The sequence below is a fragment of the Dromiciops gliroides genome, chromosome 1 (assembly GCF_019393635.1).
Source record: "Dromiciops gliroides isolate mDroGli1 chromosome 1, mDroGli1.pri, whole genome shotgun sequence".
NCBI lineage: Eukaryota > Metazoa > Chordata > Mammalia > Microbiotheria > Microbiotheriidae > Dromiciops > Dromiciops gliroides.
The window spans coordinates 452,520,767-452,541,283 of record NC_057861.1 but is presented as its reverse complement, the minus strand read 5'-3'; the positions used below and the strand labels follow the sequence as shown (position 1 = coordinate 452,541,283).

The 20,517-nt window shown below is 35.9% G+C and overlaps 1 protein-coding gene across 1 annotated transcript in view; it reads right to left on the bottom strand.

The window, feature by feature from the left end:
* The window catches only part of ADGRV1 (adhesion G protein-coupled receptor V1), a 786,537-nt gene that overhangs the window by 694,111 nt on the left and 71,909 nt on the right, over positions 1 to 20,517 (bottom strand). The window contains 8 exon segments of the mRNA XM_043996987.1: positions 906 to 1,123; positions 1,508 to 1,634; positions 7,236 to 7,502; positions 8,494 to 8,617; positions 10,789 to 10,952; positions 13,517 to 13,697; positions 15,418 to 15,603; positions 15,705 to 15,831. Of these exon segments, the coding sequence (XP_043852922.1) occupies positions 906 to 1,123; positions 1,508 to 1,634; positions 7,236 to 7,502; positions 8,494 to 8,617; positions 10,789 to 10,952; positions 13,517 to 13,697; positions 15,418 to 15,603; positions 15,705 to 15,831 (1,394 nt within the window).

The following is a 20,517-nucleotide window of genomic DNA, read 5'->3' as shown; positions in this document are numbered from 1 at the left end:
TCTGAGTCTCAGTTTCCTCATAGAAAAAATGAGGATGTATAGCTATTATAAATAACTCAAATGAGATCATCCATGTAAAGTACCATAAAAATGTTAATGATTATAACTATTATTGAGGTTACTATGTAATATGGTTATATGTATTTCTGTCTTAGTTCCCTAGTTGAATATGTGTTCATTGAGAGCAAGAACCACATATTCTATATGCTTTGTATCTCCCTTAGCACTAAACAGTGCTCTGTACACAGTAGGCACTGAATATTTGTTCCTATCCTTCCCATCTTTTTTTATAGGAAGACTTGAAAGAAATATGTCCTTTACACACTCTGAAACAAGCTGGAATCCCAAAATTAAATATGAAAAAATAACTTCTAAGGAGAGATTAGGGTAGCTTCTACATGAAGACTCCATCCCTTTGAGATTATATCCCATGTACACTGTCTGTATCTTGTATGTGAAACATTTCTTACTTGTTATCTTACCCATCAGAATGTGAGTTTCTTGAGGGCAATGGCCAGATCTTTACCTATCTTTGTAGTCCCAGTACCTACCATATAATAAGTGCTTGATATATGCCTGTTGATGATGATGGGGTGGTAACAAGATGTTCCCCCTTGGAACTCCTATAATCTTTTGCTTTGTACATTACTAATGATGTGCATCACTGTATGTTTTAGTTATCTGCATCCCATACCTCCTTGACTACAAACTACTGGAAGATATAGTACCTGTCTTATCTAAACTTTGTACCTGTCTCAGCTCCTCGAACAGTCATACACACACACACACACACAGAGGAATATTCTCAACATCAACAACAAAATCTAATTTTCAATGGTTATCTGTTTAAGTATAAGTATATAGCATCCTGGTGTTAATAATAAGAATATTTAGAGATGTCATACCTGAAATGTTCACGAGCTTTAAAATATAAAATTCATTGAACTCAGGAATTTTATCTGGAATAGCATGGAGCATTATTGGTTTGGATATTTCTCCATCCATGAACATAACTGTCCCTGAAGTTTCATAGAACTCTTGTCCAGGCTGTAGGGCAGAATCATTCTCAAACAACTGCCACATCAATGAAACATTGCCAAAATGTCCTCTGTGCCTCAAAATCCTGTGTAATTAATCATACCAAATAAGATTCATTTGTAATTGGCTCATAAATAATGGATCATAAATTGAGTAAGAAATCCAGACACAGATTTCCTCGGCAATCACCAAATAGACATTTTTCTATTTTCCTACTCACCATTCATCTTTCAAAGTATTCCAGCCAACCATGAAAAAGGTTCACCTAATTTGTTAGGGGTATATCATGCAAAAACAGCAGGACAGCTAACTCAATATACCTTCCTTTTATGTTATAAAGTAAAATATTTTTACTAGTCATCATACTCAAAAGCCTGAATGGCAGGAAAGTCTGAGACTGGGCAAAACATAGATTTTAGTAAAAATAAATCTCAAATGGAGAATAAAAATAGAATTAACGCTTATTTACCAAAATACATTGGTTTTTCCTTCTTCAACTGCTTTGTCCACAGGCTCCAAAGAAAAAATACCATTGGGATCATCATTAGCTTCAATAATAACAGTGGCTATTCCGTATTTATATACTACAGTATCACCTAGTTCAAAATACAAAAAGGAAGAGTTTCAAATTTAGAAGTTCATTTTCTGTTACATTCAAATTCTGTCATATTTACTTATTTTAACTCAACATATTACTTGCATAACTTTAAATCTATTTGCAAGAATGAAACCATTTTCAACAAGAGTCATATGATAAATGAGTAATGCTGCATTATTTCCCTTGAGACATTAATAATTGGGGGGGGTGCAATGAGGGTTAAGTGACTTGACCAGGGTCACACAGCTAGTAAGTGTCAAGTGTCTTGAGGTTGTATTTGAACTCGGGTCCTCCTGAATCCAGAGCCAGTGCTTTAACCAGTGATCTACCTAGCTGCCCCAAGACATTGATTCTTTAATTGAAGTCATTAAATTTCTACCCACACAAGTCCTGCCTTCTTCTTAACTCTCTTGTTATTGTCAAGGGCACTACTATCCTTTCAGTCCACCAATCTGGAAGCCATTCTTGACTCCTCACTCACACTGGCCATATCCAGTCAGTTACCAAGCCCTATAATATCTGTACCATATGTCCCCTTCTCTCCTCTGAAACTGCCACCACCCTGGCACAGGCCTTCATCAACTCATGCCCACGCTATTGCCACAGCCTTATGGTTTGATGTCCTTGCCTTATATCTCTCCCCCTCCAGTCTATCTTCCATTCAGCAATCAATGTGATCTTCCCAAAGCCAAGTCCTTCAATGTCTCACTCACACACACACACACACACACACACACACACACACACACACACACACACTTGAATAAACCCTAGTGGTGGCCTATCACAGCTATGGTAAAATATAAAATCCTCTGTTTGGCTTTCAAAGTCCTTTATAAAGGGCACCTTCCCACCTTCCCAGTCTTCCTAAACCCTACTTCCTTGCACAGACTGGACAATCCGGGAGCACTAGCCTCCTTGCTATTCCTCTCACAAGACATTCCTGACTTCAAGCATCGTTTCTGGCAGTCTCCCATACCTGCAATACCCTCCCCCTCTTCACCTCTGCCTCCTACCTTCTGGGCTTCCTTCAAGTCTCAACTAAAATCCCATTTTCTATAACACGCCTTTCCCAATCCTGCTTCAAGATCGTGTCTTCTCTTTGGGATTAACTCCAATTTATCCTGTATATATCTGATTTTTACATAGTTGTTTACATGTTGTCTCTGCTATTAGATTCTAAGCTCCTTGAGGGTAGGGACTATTAATTGTTTGGTGTGGGTTTTTTTTTTTTGTATCCCCAGGACTTAGCACAGTGGCTGGTACATAGTGAGTGTTTACTAAAGGTTTCTTAATGTAACTTGATTTACCTTATCAACCGTATCCTATCAAACAACCAAGATGATACAACAAGCATTCATGAAATTCCTACTACGAGAAAGGCACGATGCTAGAAATTGGGACGATAAAGCCAAAATGAAAGACTACCCCTGCCCTAAGGGAGCTAGCATATGACCAGAAGGATAAAACATGAACAACAGAGTCTCTCCCCTTTCCAATCTAACCTGCTGCCAAAATTATCTTTCCTCAGGTAAAGATCTAACCACATTTGTCTAATGTTAGAAAACCTTCATGCACTCTCTCTTAGTTCAGGGATTAAAGCAACTGCAACAGCAGCTCTTCACCTTGGCATTTAAGGATCTGCACAATCTGGCAATAACTTACCTCCTCAGGCTGTCATCTTACTCCCTTTCATGCATCCTCGATTCCAGCTAAACGACTCCTCACTGTTCCCTCAGCTTGATCTCCCACCTTCTTGTGTGTGCCTATTGTTCCCCTACCTGTAATGTCTTCCTCCACATCTTTCCTCAGAATCCTTATCTTCATTCAAGAGCTAGCTCAGGTGCCACATACGCCACAAAGCCTTCTCTGATCCCTTTACTTGTTAATGCTCTTTCTCTGCTCAAACTTACTTACATGCACACATCTTATATTCCTCCAATTCCTCTTGGTTGCATGGGCTTTCCCTTTTTTCTATCTTTCCTGTGCTTAGCACAATGCCTTACACAGCATGTCCTTAATTAGTATTTGTTGACTTGACAAAAATTTCTCTTAGATAGAGTTTCTACATCTTAGTTTTCTATCATCATAGAGCACTGGCCCTTGAGTTACAAAGATCTGAGTTCAAATCCAGCCTCAGATACTTACTAGCTGTATGACCATGGGCAAGTCACTGAAAACCTGGATGTCTCTATTTCTCCATATGTAAAATGAGGATGATAATAATAGCAACCTTTCATGGTTGTTATGAAGATCAAATGAGAAAATATTTGTAAAGCACTTTGTAAACCTTAAAGTACTGGATAACTGTCAGTTATTATCCTTAAAACCATAAGATGAAATCAGATCACCTGCATGCCTTCTTCTAGCCCTAAAATTCTATGGCTATGAGCTGGAGCATAATTTAACTAGTTTAAATTATTAGAGAGGCCTATAGCTATCTTGTGTTTGTTTCTATAGCACACATACAGTCATAGACGTGAGGTGATTGATGCCAGGTCCTTTGCTGGTGACATCCAACTCCCAATTGTAATGCCCTTCCTAGGTGAAAATATGGTGTGCTTTGTGACAATCTGCTTTATGAAGCAGTTTCTAGAAACCCAGTGTGACAAAGAGCAAATACTCCCTGTATAAATCTTATTTCTGAAGCCATGCATGTATTTCCCTGAGGATGTATTTTGCTTCAAAAGATAGCAGTTCTCCACTTCAGGTAGAAGATGCTACCTTCAAAGCTTGGCTGGGGGCAGGGCAAGAAACATTGGGGCAGAAGAGAAAAGAAAAAGCCTCCCTCTGCCCCTTAATCAATTAGATACTGATTAAAGAAATGAAAATTAAAACAAATGAAAATTTTAAAAACCGTGAGGTTGTATCTATCAAATTGGTCAAAATTATTGAAGGGGAAGACAACAAATGTTGTAGAGGATGTGGAAAAACTGGGACACTCATTCACTGTTGGTATAACTGTGAAGTGATCCAACCATTTTGGAGAGCAATCTGGAATTATGTTCAAATTCTTATTAAACTGGCTATACACTTTGACCCAGCAATACCATTACTAGATTTATCTCCAAAGATGATATGGGGAAAAGAAAAAGAATCTATATGTTCTAAAATATTTATACCAGCTCTCCTAGTGGCAGAAAACAACTGGAAATTGTGGGGATGGCTTTCAGTTAGGGAATGGCTGAACAAGTTGTGGTATATGATCATGATGGAATGCTACTATGCTATAAGGAATGATGCGCTCAATGGTTTTAGAAAAACATGGACAGACTTGCATGAAATAACGAAGAATGAAATGAGCAGAACCAAGAGAACATTGTATATAGTTAACAGCAATATTGTTTTAAGAACAATTAAGTTATTTTGACTACTATAAATATCCAAATTAACTAAAAGGATATGAAGGAAGATGCTATGGGCATTCAGAGAAAGAATTAATAAATCAGAGTATGCACAGAATAATTCTACATATATATGTACATATATGTATGCATATATACTATATATATTTTCTTATTTGTATCTAATGGTAGTCATCTCTAAGGTGGGGGGAAGGAGAAAAGAAGAAAGTTACATGATAACATTGTTATGTATTTAAAAAGAATAGCACGTTGTACATAACATATTTACAGTTTCATGTGCAATCATCTTTTATTCTATTCTACTATATTATGGAAATGCTTGTTGTATTTCTTAAGTTCAGAATAAAATAAATAAAATTGAAGAAAGAAATAGAAATAATAAAATTAGCATTCAAATATAGGTCTGGAAAATGACCCAGGGTTACCAGACTCTAATGGAGTTGAACCATGAAGGGGAACATATAATAATAAGTAATAATAGAGTAATTAAAATAGATCACATTCATAAACTACTTTAAGGCTTACAAAGCATTTCCTACATAACAACCCTTTGAGGTTGTACAAATAATAATATCTTTGTTTTTAGAGTTAAGGTAGCAGAGACGTAGAGTAGTTAAGTGACTCTCCTATAGTCACACAGCTAGAACATGACACCACATGTGATATTTAACATGCTTTGCCACCAGAGAGCTATAGAACTATGTGATCCCCCTACCCGTTAGGATATGAACTCCTTGAGAGCAAGGACCATGTTTTGTTTCTTCCTCTTCTTGGCATCCCCAGCATGTAACTTAGTACTTAGCACATGAAAAGTGATTAATAAATGCTTGTTGAGTGACTGACTCCTGCCCTACCCTGCCCACACCCTATCTGGGAGGTGGGTATTTTGAGTTCTCAATGAGCAAAGTGGCCATGTACACTCACCAGTGTACAAACTGGGAATAATTATTCCTTTTTCACCTCTTCCCATTCCCAACATAATCTAAGACTGGCCGTCCAGCTAAGTGTTTTCACAGAAAAAATGTAGAAGTGATGCTGGCTTAGTCCAAAGAATGGACTCTTGGCCATACTGCTCTAAAGAGCAATTCCTTCATTTAGCAAGCATTTGTTAAGCAAATTCATGAGGCTAGATGCTTGAGCAGAAACAGTCTTTCTCTTCAAGAAGTTTCATCTGTAGCAAAAAAGGTTATGCCTAAGTAACTACAGTACAATTTAAAATGTAAGTATAAATGACATGGGGCTACAGAATTAAGAGCTGGAAGGAAGGAAACTGAGATAGGGGAACAGAGATGGGATTAAAAAACTAGAACAATCTGACTGAATCCAATGCTCTTTCCCCTAAGATATGCCGTCTCTCACAGAATAGCATAAGAGGTAAGGAGAAAGGAACCATCTTCAAATGGGAGGGAAGGGAAAGGGTTGGTTAGAGGGGACAGAAATCAGGGAAGGCTTCATAGAGGAGTTGGCATCTAAGATGGGTTGGTCATAAATTTAGAGGATTTTGAAAAGTGGAAATGAGATGGGAGTCTATTTCATGAGTAAGAAATGGAATGTTCGAAGTCACAGAAATGGGAGAAGATATAACAAAACCAGGTAATGGTGAAGAATTTGGTTTGACTGGAATATAAAGACCTTGATATTGAGAAAGATTGAAGGCAAAAGGAAACGGATGGCAGAGGATGAGATGAGTAGTGTCATGGAAGCAATGAACATGAACTTAGACCGACTTCAAGAGACAGTGGAGAGGGGCAGCTAGGTGGCACAGTGGATAGAGCACCAGCCCTGGAGCCAGGAGGACCCGAGTTCAAATCCAGCCTCAGACACTTGACACTCACTAGCTGTGTGACTCTGGGCAAGTCACTTAACCCCAATTGCCTCACCAAAACAAAACAAAACCAAAAGAGACAGACAGACAGACAGACAGACAGACAGTGGGCCATGGTGAGTCAAACATAACTGAACAACAAGAATATAAAGTGCATAAGAGGGAATATGTGAATAAGGCTAGGAAGATAAACTGGATCATTTTCATAAGGATAGGGTCTGGACCTTTCACTGGTACAGGGAACTCCTAGCATCTCCTGGTATCTTCTTTGCAACTTGAAGACACAGTCAGTGGCAGAACTTGAATCTAGGTCTTTTCTGGTTTCAAGGCCGGCTCTCTGTTCATTACTCTATTACACATGCTGCCTCTCTTCAAAATTAAAGGCAAGTTGCACAATTAATTTTCTAACCTGTTGAATTAAAGAGGATGACATAAAAGGACTCATCTGTTTCAGGAATGTCATCTTCATTAACAAATATGGATATACTCTGTTCTCTTCTCCCAATTTCAAAAAAGAGTGTTTCTCCCTTTTCAATAGAAACAAAGTCTCCTTCTTCTGCAGTTGCTCTTCCATCCCTGGTAGCATATTGGACAGTGCAGGCAACATCAAGAGAGCCATTTCTGAGAACTGTAAAGTTAGCAACTCCACCTTCTTTAATCCACACCACACGAGGTTCTGGAATACACAAAGAAAAAAAAGATGTATACAATTTTTTGATTCTTTATATTGGTTAATTTAGACCCAAGTTCATCTACAGGTCTCTACTGCCTCCATACCTTCATTTTATTTCTCTCATGTGGAATTTTCCCCTATTGCCTGTGTAAATTCTATTTATCCTTCTCAGTCTAGTTAAAGAGCCACCTCCATCATAAAGCCTTCTCTGACCCTCCCTCCAGCTCTCAGGAAGCTCACTCTCCTCTGCACTCAGACAGTTTGCTGAGTCTAGAGCAAACAATTTAGCCTTAATTATGCAGTCTTGTATTATCTGCTAACAGTTTACGTCAATTATTTTTGTCTCCCCAGTCAGAATGAAAAGCCCATGAAGAAACACCTCACTTCTTATTTCTATATTCCCAAAGTACATTGCTAACATTGAGTATGCACACAAAAAAATACCTTCTGATTGATTGCTATTAATGGGCATCGAACAGCATTGACTCAAAAAGTCCCTGCAATGGGAGAATTGATAATACTGTAAGGGCCAAATTTATTATGGGGAGAGTTAAAAATATTCAAATGTTTAACAGCACATAATGCCATTTAATGCAACTTTTTATGCAAGCCTTTGGGAGGAAAAGAATTAACTTTATGGTAATCATGCAGAAGGCAGTCGGGCCAACCAGACACTGAACCAGCTGGACTGTAGATTCTAAAAGAAGACAAAAGAGAGATTCTTTTCTCCTCTACCAAAAGGAAAGCAAATAACAAATGTTCTTTTTAGGCTCAAAAGAGAGAATTAGCCCAATAGTACTAGAGTTTATTTTATTTCTTACATCTTTCAGAAGACCTTTTAAAATATTTAAGATTTACAATTGATTAGACAAGCCTCATCCTCCCAAACCATATTTATACAAGCATTGCATTAGGTTTAAGATAATTTTGTTTAAAAAAAAAACCCTCTTTGTTGCAAATTTACATAAATTATTAAAAAAGAGAGGTATGTCACCTGCAAAATAAATTGGATCATCATTTCTTCTGATCTGCAGGGTTGCAGTGGTTATATTTCCCACTTTGGCTCCACCAGTAGCATTAAAAATGGTGATTGTGAATACTTCCATTTCTTCAGGTATCTGTGAAAAAATAGGTGATAAGAAAAGCCTTCAAAAACTATATGATTAGGGTAAATAGATACATGTCATATTGTTAATTCTAAGAAATAAAAAATGATCCATGGTGAATAAAGTGTCTGTTCATTGTGAATATTCTATTACCATTTTAGAGACAGAATAATGGCCTCAGAAGCAATCTATGGGAATCACCAAGTTCTTATAAGATCACAGGATCCATTGTAGTGAAGGGATCTTGGCAATCACTGAATACAACTCCCTCATTTTACAGATGAAGGAATAGTGATACAGAGAGGTGATTTGCCTAGAGCCACACAAAAAGCAGCAATTAAGATTCAAACCCAGGTTCCCTGACTCAAAACTGAATTCTCTGTCCATTATATATTCTTCTTCCATTATCCAGGGGGGAAAATATGCTTAAGTCACCTGAAATACATCAGTGTCGAATAGAATTTAAGGAGGAAGGGTGGAAAATGAAACAACAGCAAAAAAATAATAAGAAGAAGAAGAATTACCTAATTTCCTAACCACTTCCTCATTTTTGCTTAAAATATACTTAATAAAGAGGCAGCTAGGTGGCGCAGTGGATAGAGTACCAGCCCTGGAGTCAGGAGGACCTGAGCTCAAATCTGGCCTCAAACACTTAACACTTACTAGCCATGTGACCCTGGGCAAGTCACTTAACCCCAACTGCCACACCAAAAAATAAAATAAAATTATATATATATATATATACTTAATAAGAAATAAAGACTTTCTGACTTGTGTCATTTAAAAATGAGATTCACATACATGCATTTTTCATATCATTTCTGCAAAGAAATGAAAAATCTCTGAAATGAATTGAAAAATATGGTGTCCAAAATAAAAAATGAATTGCTAAATAGAGAAAAATTTCTCTGGAGACTAGCATAATGTAAGAATTCAAAACAGTGACTGAGATTTGGCAGCTTTTGAAGTACTATAAAAATCCTATACCAATGTTTCACAACCAGTTCATAAAAATATCAATATTATGTCTCAGGTTTACTGCAGCTCTGGTTGTGTTGGCATAGCCACTGCTACGGTTCCTGTGCATGGCCCATCCTGCACGTGCATTTCTTTTGTCTGTTCCTGTTCTTCCTCTCAGAATTAGAATCCATTTGGAGTTTAAGGGGTCAAGGTGTACAGTTCCTCTCTTCATCTTCTTCATGATAATAAATATCATAACTTCTGGGCTTCCTTATCAGGTTTATACCCTTCTTTGTTCTCATTATTAAGCATAAATACCATACTCATAAAATTGCTTTATTCAGTTCAGTTCTATCTCTGAAGATGGCATCAAAGGGCACTGGTCAGTAATCTTAGTAGTTACTCTCTGTTACCAACCCCAAAGGGAATGCTTATTCACCCTCTCTACACTCTGCTCCTCTGATGTCTGCTTTATCTATGATCCTAGTTGCCTGCTCCTCTAGATAATGGAGAAGGTATGTCATGTGATCCTACAATCAATGACCAGGGGCAGCTAGACAGTGCAGTGGATAGAGCACTGGCCCTGGATTCAGGAGGATCTGAGTTCAAATTCAGCTTCAGACACTTGACACTTACTAGCTGTGTGACCCTGGGCAAGTCACTTAACCCCAATTGCCTCACCCCCCCCCAAATGCAATTGGGAAATATTTAACAAAGTGAATAAAAATACAATCTAACATACAATCAATGACCAGCAGTCAACAATTTCTTAAATATCTCTGAAAGACACTTATGAGACAATGTTTGCAAGAAACAAAGCAGAAGTAGCATTACCTGGAGTGTACTGGGATACTCAGTCAGTTAGTCAATAAGCATTTATTAAATATCACCTATGTCCTAGGCACTATGCTAATGCTGGGATACAAAGAAAGGCAAAAGACAGTCCCTGCTCTCACTAACCATGTCTGTTATCCTGTCCTCAGATGAGGTGATACCCAGGGGCTTAGGATCCCATCTTATGCTTCAAAATAGAAAATAACAACAGGGAAATTATATTCATTGCTTCTTTTTCAGATTATAATCAGATCTCACATACACTTGAACTCACAAAATAATTACTCTTTTTCATATTCCTTATTTTTTAAAATGACCAGATATATATTCATTCATTCAAGAAATACTTGCATCCTTACTAGATGCAAGGCCTGGTATACAATATTTACCTCATCTGGTAGTGAATAAATGGTGATATTTTTGGAAAATTCTTGATCTCCAAAGAATATGGTCTCTTGGACAGGGAACACATCTTCTGTAGAGTTTGGACTAATCACCCAAGATACACTAACATTGCCAAAGTTGCCTCGTTTTCTTATTATTTCATAAACAGCTGTGAAATATAACAAATAAAATTAAAATTTCATTTATATTTATCCATATCTAATAGATAACAAATGCACAAACTATGAAGAACCCAACCAAACAAAATTAAAAGTTAAACATAATACCCGATTATTAACATATTAGATATTTATCAATCAATAAGTATTACCCATCTGAGATAAAATTATGGCTATTGTGGGTACAAATAGAAAATGAAACAAATGGAGATAATTAGGGATATAAAAGCAAAAAATGAAAGTATGGGGGCAACTAGGTGGCACAGTAGATAGAGCACTGGCCCTGGAGTCAGGAGTACCTGAGTTGAAATCTGGCCTCAGACACTTGATACTTACTAGCTGTGTGACCCTGGGCAAGTCACTTAACCCCAACTGCCTCAAAAAATAAATAAATAAAAATGAGAGTATCCCTATTCTCAAAGAGATTATGCTTAACATAGTCTTAAAGATATATACCAGTCCAGTCTTCCTTTAAAAGTCACAATTTGTTTTGTTACCATGAATAAAAAGTTATTTGCCATAAAGCAGCGAATAAGTATTTACAAAGATGCCAATCACGCAAACTCAAAAAAGATGGACAAGAAGAATGCTTGCTAGTGTGAGATGGAATTGCACTATTCTCAAGATTTGTGATTTCTTCCACCCAGCATTTGATACAATGCTGGAAAGAAAACACATCTAACCAAGGTGATACATCTTCTTCCAAGACTCTTGTTTCAACATAGCTGTTCTATATCATCTGGCTTTTTTTTCTCTTTTAAGTCATGGACAATGTTGACATAAAAAAGCCCCTCCTCCTCTGATTCATCCTTTATGTCACTGCCAGACTAAACATATATCTGTCCATGTTATGTCTCTACTGACCAACAAATACAATTTACATCAATTTTTCCTAGTGTTCAAAACCCTCCACAAAGTGGTGCCACCTTACCAGCCTTTCCAGGCTTATCTCATATTTTGCACCTCCATAATTCTAGGATCTAGCAAAAGACTCATTATTCCCTTAGCATATCCCATCCTTCCCCATCCCCATGCCTTTCTTTTCTTATGCTGTTTCCTACACACACCACTGAATCCTACCAACAGTTTAAGGAATGGTTCAAATTCCACTTCCTCTGATATGTTTTCCCCAATTCCCCTTGTAAGTAACAAAATCTGCCCCCCCCCGTAATTTGTTTTCCACCCATCTTCTAACACTGCATGTTACTGTTATCTGTGTTTATATCCTATGCCCATACAAGAATGTTAGCTCCATAAAGTCCAGGATTATGTTGTATACAAATTTTATATTATTCCAGCACATTACTGTGTATAAACAGAATTTCAGGTTTGGAATAGATCCCAGTGACCATGTAGTCCAACTGATACATAAAAAAATTATTACCTCTACAAAATACACGACAAGTCTTTGTGACTGACACTCTTCCAATGAGGAAGAGTGCACTGTCTCTCAAGACAACAAATTCTACTTCAGGACACTTCTGATTATTAAGAGATTTGTCTTTACACCATGCTTAAATGTGCCTATTTTTAGGGTCGAACGGAATGTCTAATCCTCTTCCCACAAAACAGCCCTTCAAATGCTTGACAATAATTAGCATGTCCCTTTTAAATCTTCTCTGGGTTAAGTATCCCAAGTTCTGTCAACCAATCCTTATATGCATCATGAATCCAGCACTATTCACCATCCTGGTTAGCATTCTCTGGACACTCTCCAATTTATCAACTTCTGCCTAATCTCTGGAACCAGAATAGTAAGTATAACAACACTGCTGATGCTCTCGTTTTAGGGCAGAGCACAATGGGACTTTCACCTCCTTATTCATAGAAGCTAGTACTTTCTAAATGTAGCCTTTATGCCTACCGTGTACAGGACAGTACAATAGATACTTAGTAAATATTTGTTGAAATGAATTGATGAAGGATAGACATAACTGAATCCAGTAGGCAGCTGACTGGTCAAAAAGCAACTGAAATAACCAGCAGTGAGGAAGAGAGATAACACTGCTTTACTTTAATGATAGTTTCTGCAATATGTAGGCATGGACCTTGACAAACTGACAATGAAAGTAATAGGAACTTAATTGTATTTTCAGCTATTGTGTCATAAACAAAAACAAACAAATAAAAATATGAGAGGAATGAGTTAATAGAAACCTGGGAAAACTTGCATAAACTCATACAGAGTGAAGTAAACAGAATCAGGTGCACAGTTCATACTATAACAATAATACTGTAAAGACAGATTTGAAAGACTTAATATTTCTGACTGATATGATGATCCATCATGATTTTAGGGGATTAATGACCATTTACACTATCGACTTCCTGACAAAGAAGTGGTGATTCAAGAAGTAGAATGAGACATATTTTGGGATACTGACAGTGTGGGGATCTGTTTTGCTTGATTGCATATTTGGTTTTTTTCAATGGGGTAGTTGGGAGGGAGATAAAATAGATTTTTATTCATTGAAAGAAAGAAAATATAACTTTAAAAAATTGCATTCCCAGCTAAGGCCACCTTTATGAGTTGAAATATAATAAAACAAATTACCAGAAAATACATCTTCCCCTTTGCTTTCATTTATTGTGACAATTAGTCCATCAGAAACAAATTCTATAATCCCATGAGGATCATCATTTTTCAGAATAGTGATGTTGACCATGGTGACACTTCCCAGCTTGCTCTCCCGCTCACCATGGCTGCTGAGGATCACAGAGTAGTGCTCATCCAACTACAATGAAGATGTTTAAGTTATTAAAATACAAAGCCTGAAATTGTTAGTGGCCATGCATTCACTAAAGACTTCATAATTCTTAGAAAACTTAATTCACAATACTTTAAAGATGTGGCTAATGGGATTGCGAGCTGGCTGTGGAGTCAGGAGAGAAAGACTTGGATTAGAGTTCTGCCTCTAACACTTTCTGTGACACTACACCCTGGATGACCCTCTGAGACCACAGGATGAAGAGCAGGCATCAAGCTGTTCTTGTGGGAGTTTCCTGCCCTATCTCAGGGGTTCTTAGCCTAGGGTCCAGTTTCAGGTGAAACTGCAAATTCAGATGGGGTATCTGTATGTGTATATAATTTATATTTATAAATTTAAATATGTTCAGATATTTATGCTTATTTATATATGTTTATTTATTTATTTCATCATTTTGACACCATCATTCTGAGGAGCCAATATGTTTCAGCAGATTGTCAAAAGTGTCCATAAGTCACACAAAAAGGTTTTAAACTCCTGCTCTATACCAATGAAATCACATGTTCCATAAAAAAATTTCCAGAAATGCACTTGTATATCATCAGAGACAAGTAAAGATTATTTCAATTATCTTTTAAAATATTCCTTCATGATTTAAAGGAAAGAAACAAAAATAATATATTGCCCAATTCAACAGTTTAGGCCTATATTTATACTTTTAAATTACAAGAAAATTTTTCTTGATACCTTTGTCATTAAAACTATTCCAGAAAAAGCTAAATAAAATTATCTTAAAACCACATGGATTCTGGCTTTATAGTATAGGGACAAAGACTCAGTGGAGTAGAGTGGAAAAAGTGGAAAGAAAAAAAAAGAGTCAGGGACCCAGGTTCTAATCCCTGCTCTGCCATTGTTTATACTTAGCAGGTCAGAACTGATTGCTCCTCCAGAGCATTGCAGTGATATTATCTACCCTGCATAGCACCTAGGGTTGTTGTGAGGATTAACTATGACACTGTGCTTGAAAGTTGTAATGTGTTCTATAAATGTAAAGTATCATGGCCAGATGGTTGCACTGAATGGACAACAATTTGGCACCTTAAATTGATTTCCTTTAAATTAAAAAAAAACAAAAATGTCCTCAATTCAATATTAGATCATTAATATATCACCTATTTTCAGTCACTCAAGATTACTTAACAACCAAGCAGAAGAGAAGGAAAACGAAAAAAAAATTAATCTGAGGTAAAATTAAAAATTTCCTGTCAGTTTCTATCTGTTGAGCTCTTTACATAAAATAAAAGTCATGGAAACATCACATTATTGACTTAATATTGTGTGTGTATGCATATGTGTATATGTGTGTGTGTGTTTACCTGAAAAAAAGGATAGTGTGCTAAAACTGAGAGGGAACCTTACTTACATGGCACATGTTTGACCCTCTCATTCTATAGATAAAAAAAATTGAGTATATCTATTGATAACCTCTTAACAGTTTTATTTCCTCTTTTTCATTCCAAGTTTATATGGGATTCCCCATGCACAAAATTTTTTATGCCTTCTAAATTCAAGAGATGAATTAATTATAATAAAATGCCACTCAAAACTTTAAATAAAAATGTTTAATATTTAAAATCTTAAGATAAATTGTTATAGGGTCTATTAAATGCTATTCATTTTCTTTTAATAGTAAAATAGATAGATAGATAGATAGACAAACAGACAGATAGATAATAACATGCCATACCTCTGGAATTCCATCTAATCTTGATAGCAGAGTAATTACAATCTCCCTTTCACCAGGCTTAAATTCGAGAACTCCCGTATTGCCATAGAATTGATTGCTGTCTCTTGGCTCTACTCTATAGTGAAGAAACTGTTTGACAAGGGCTCCCCTAGAGCGGATAATGTGGAGCTCAACAGATTCTCCTTCCTTAAAAAGAAAAGAAGTCTATAAGCCTAATACAGGAATCCCATATTATTCCTTTAAAGTTGTGTTGTCAAATGGATAAAACTAGCTTATTTTCTACTCACATTTATAATATGGGGTCCTCTGGAAGCAGAAGAAAATTCAAACACTCCTCCAGGATCATCATTTTCCAAAATGACTAAATCACGGCTAGTATACCCAGATTTCAGAACATGATTTTCCACACTGACCCTGAGAAAGTCAGAAGTGAACAATTTACAGGCTACAAAGAGTTCTACTTCTGAAAGTAAAATGAATCTGCAATAATGTTTACAGGAAATCAGAGCCTTGGAACACTTTTATAACTGGGCTGAAAATGTAGTTTATTATAAAAATTGGCCCAGTCACTTACTTAAAACCTTAAATGGAATTTAAATGTAACAAAGAACAAAAATGAGATAATTTTTTGGCACAGGTTATATAATGACTGCAATTTGTTTCACTGTGTCACACACATGCATATGCAAACCTACTACACAATAAGCCTGCCATCTAAGTGCTGCTCTTCTGATATACTGTACTGTGTTTTGTCCTAGTGCAAAAAAGGTCCATTGATCAGCTATTTCTACAATTTTAGAAATTTATAAGTTGTTAGGTTTAGGTAGAAGAAAGTGTTTTCAAACTGTAATAGCTTGCTGCTTTTCTTGTTACTTTAATTGCTTTTAAAAGAAAATTTTCAAGCATTTTTAGTATGATTATATAGATACTATGAATGAAAAATGTTGGATGTTACCCAATGGATATGTGGCATAACATCACCTGATAAAAGGGTCCAAATGTACAAACATTTTTTTCAATTTAAATATGTATATACATATGTAACATATATGCATATATATTACAACATTCAATTACTATAAACTGATTTTCAATACCACCTAAAAGTGCCTTAGTAGCTTTTCACTCACCAAGATTTGGATAAAATAATGTTATTTTTCTATAGAAAAACAAAGAGAATCAGATGAATTAGAGAGCAAGATATTTCAGACAAAATTCTGAGGATTTAAAAAAAATAAGCACTTATTAAGCACCTACTATGTTCTAGGCACTATCCAAAAACCTTTAAAAATATTATTTCAGGGACAGCTAGATGGCGCAGTAGATAGAGCACTGACCCTGGAGTCAAGAGGACCCGAGTTCAAATCCAGCCTCAGACATTTAACCCTTACTGGCTGTGTGACCCTAGGCAAGTTGCTTAACCCCAATTGCTTCACCAAAAAAAAAAGAAAAGAAAAGAAAAGAAAAAATATTATTTCAATTGATGCTCACAACAACCATTAGAGATGTGCTATTATTGGCTCCATTTTACAGATGAGGAAATTGAGGCAATTAAATTATTTGCCTAGGATCACAAAGCTAGTAATTGTCTCAGGCCAGATTTGAAATCATTTTTCCTGACTCCAAGCCCAGGGTTTTATCCAGTGTACCACCTAGCTGACACTCTGAAACATTTTACTATGCAATTTCTTATTCTTAATTTTAACTACTACTCCATGTCATCATTGTGATGAAAAGGACACAGAATAAAAAAATGTACAACAACTAGCATACTCCTAAATATGTGAATTATTTTACTCTTGATCATCAGTGTTATTAGGAAAATGGTGGTCAGGGCTTAGATGGTGAAGTCCTTGAGGGTAAGTACTATCTTTTGCCTCTTTTTTCTTATCCACAATGCTTATCACAGTGCCCACCACCTAGTAGCTATTTAATAAATGCTTATTGATCAACTTGACTCTAAGGTGAATGGCACAACTTCAATGACGTGTGAAAGTACAGATGGGGCATGAGAGGTCAGGTTCTGACCCCAGTCTTTGAACATGCCCAGATGAGACTTCAATGCTACAGTACATCTATCACGACACCTCAACATACTTCAAGGTGATATGATGGAAGAATGAACTTTACATCTTCACATCAAGTAGAGTAGCCATCCATAAGTATTAAAAGTACCCAAATCCACCTTTCATAATAGTACAAAGAATCAAGGCAAAAGAAAATACAAAGTCATTTAAAAAGTTTAATACATCCATGTCAATTTTGGGTCAAGTTAGACTTCTTAATCACGCTTCATTTGATTGTTAAAATTAGTTTGAATTTACAGAGTATATGCTACCCACAAAAGTAAAGTAGGAGTGATGAAGAGGAGAAACTGGGTCAGAAGTTAAAATGTAAATACCAGTGAAAAGAATCAAGAGACTGGAGAGCTCATACATTGATTATCAAGAATTTGTGGACACTGCGTTTACTAGCACTTATCCAACCCTGCATATTCTAACAACTGTTAACTAATCATTTACCAGTATGCACAATAGCTGAGAAGTCTAATGACTTCCTCCCTATTTTGCAAAGAGCACAAGAAAGATGGTAAAGTGGAGCTTCAGAGTTCCATAAATAGTGTATTTGCTCAGTCACGCACAAAATAGGAGGGAGAGAAGGGATAAGAAATAATTCCCAATCCTCTTCCAACTTAAATAATTTTGCACATAGATGAGCTTTATCAGCAACAAACATATATCTGTCTACAGTTTTTCTCCTTATGTATAAACTACAGTTCACTATTGTAAATTAAATTCAGGAACACCAAAATCAAGTACTACATACTACAAGGCAGATCTCCTATACCAAAAAAAAAAAAAAAAAAGGCTCATATCAGCAGCCCACATCATTCCTAATTAAAACTGCACACAAAGCATGCACAGGCTGATGGGAAAGGCAAAAATATTCAAAACACCATGAATTGTAGCAAAAGACTATCTATTCCAAAACAGTTACTTGCAAAACAAAATGTTGATTCACCAAAAACAAAGACATTACTTTGTGCACTTACCCAAAATATACGACAAACCTTTCGGTTTCTACCCTGTCAACAGAAAGAAGTAGGGAAGGGGAAGCCAATAAAAAAAATGCCATTTGCCAGAATCTCAAGAACACTATACCAAACTTTGAATAGAAGGGTGAAGATAAAGAAAGTCTTTTTTCCTCCTCTTTCCAATAGCTAATAATGTTCACTTTATGAGAACCCTGCTCACTGGGTGCTTTTAGTATTGACAATTGCTAGCAAGAGGTTGGGCAGTTCCCACTTGTGTGAGATGACCCTATGACCAACCGGCATGTCAAGACCCATTCAAGACATTCCTCAACAGCCCTCCTCCAAGAAACTAGATCCTTGCCAAACGCTGTACATGCTCACAGACTGCAGCAGCTGAGCAAATTTTATTCAAGCCATTTATAATTACTTAGTGCCTTTAATTAGGTTTTTTAAGAAACTTAATTCTCAGCATCTAAAGCTTATTGTCCTTTGATGGGGGTGGGGGGGAAGGGACGGTGTAGAAATCACGTAAGATAAGAGAGATTTATTTTTAGTCATTTTCTTGAGGACAAACTCAAGGATCCACAAAATTTTATTATTACAGGTTTTAACCATGACAAGTAACAGACAACTACATTTGTAGACATGAAATGAAACATAAACATCAGTCTTTCATCCTCATTTAATTGATTTAAATATATTTAGGAAGCCCATTGAACTAAAGAGACCTCACCCTTTATGTTTTGTTATGGCATACTTAGAGGCTAATGCCTGGTTATTAGATTTCTCAACTTGCATTGAAAAATAAAAAATTTTCTATCTTCAGATTGGCATCATGAGAATGTTTCTGATTTTCAGAAAATGAAATAACAAAAGAAATAGAAGTGATATTTTTAAATTAGCAAATAAAAGTGTGAATTTTTAAAATAAAGTTTAAAGGCAAAATTTAACTATATGAACATGAAATTCAGAGATCAATGGCCTAAATTGGGCTTTTTCTAAAGTTTCCCTAAAAATCATGACAAATTGATCCATTAAATTCCTTTTTTTCAGGAATATTACTGAAAGTAATTATAATCTACTTTGTTTAGTTAATGACTTGTCATTTTATTCTAGGTCACTCAGGCATCAGGAACAAAAAATAACAGTAAGCATTTGATCCTTTTAAATCATACTGTTTTCTTGGAATGAGATTTATGTGAAGTAATAATACACATTCAAACATTAAATGAAGGATTATTAAAAGAATGTAAAACCCACATAAAAAATAGCATTCCTTCTTGGTCACAAACACAACTTAGATGGCAGAAGTATGCTGCAGTTATGAACTGATGTGTACTAATAAAAGGTGAACATATTAAACTATGAGCTAATTTTGTTTAAAATAAAAAAGAAGTCAATTAACTTTAACAGTACATAAACTTGTAGTACATAATTTTCTGGGGTGTTATTTGTGCTTATAGGAAGGAAAGAATAAAAAAATGAAGAAGCTTTAAGAAGACTGCTATTGACACATTATTGTACATAATGTATTTTTAAATTTCTTTAAAAATGAGATTAGAAAGTTAACACTGCTGAAGTTAAAAAATTAGTGCTTTGGAAGATTCACTAAGATAGAGAACAATCAATGTAAATTTGCATGATGGTTATGAAAATCTTGCCTCTTTAAACATATTTAGTTCAAAGCTCAAAGTTACTGTGAAATACAGTTTTATTGCTCTACTGCCAAGGTTTGTATTCACTGTTCATCTCTCTTTAATTTCTGCATGATTATACACTGATTTAATTAGTGCCAGGAACTAACTTGAAGGGAGAGAAAAGAATTAAATGAAGCAGGATTTTCTAGGATAGATTTCACAGAGTTTCATAAGAAATACTTCCCCCTAGGGTTTAATCCAAAACGTATTTGATCCTACATGGCATTTTACTTTTTACTGGGTTTTTTCTCCTGTATGAAAGGGGGTAAATCAACAGAATTGGCTCCAACAGTTTTTTTTTTCTTTCACTTAATAAAGAAATTCTCACCAAATTTCCAAAGGCACATTTTCTTCAATTTAAGTAGTGGA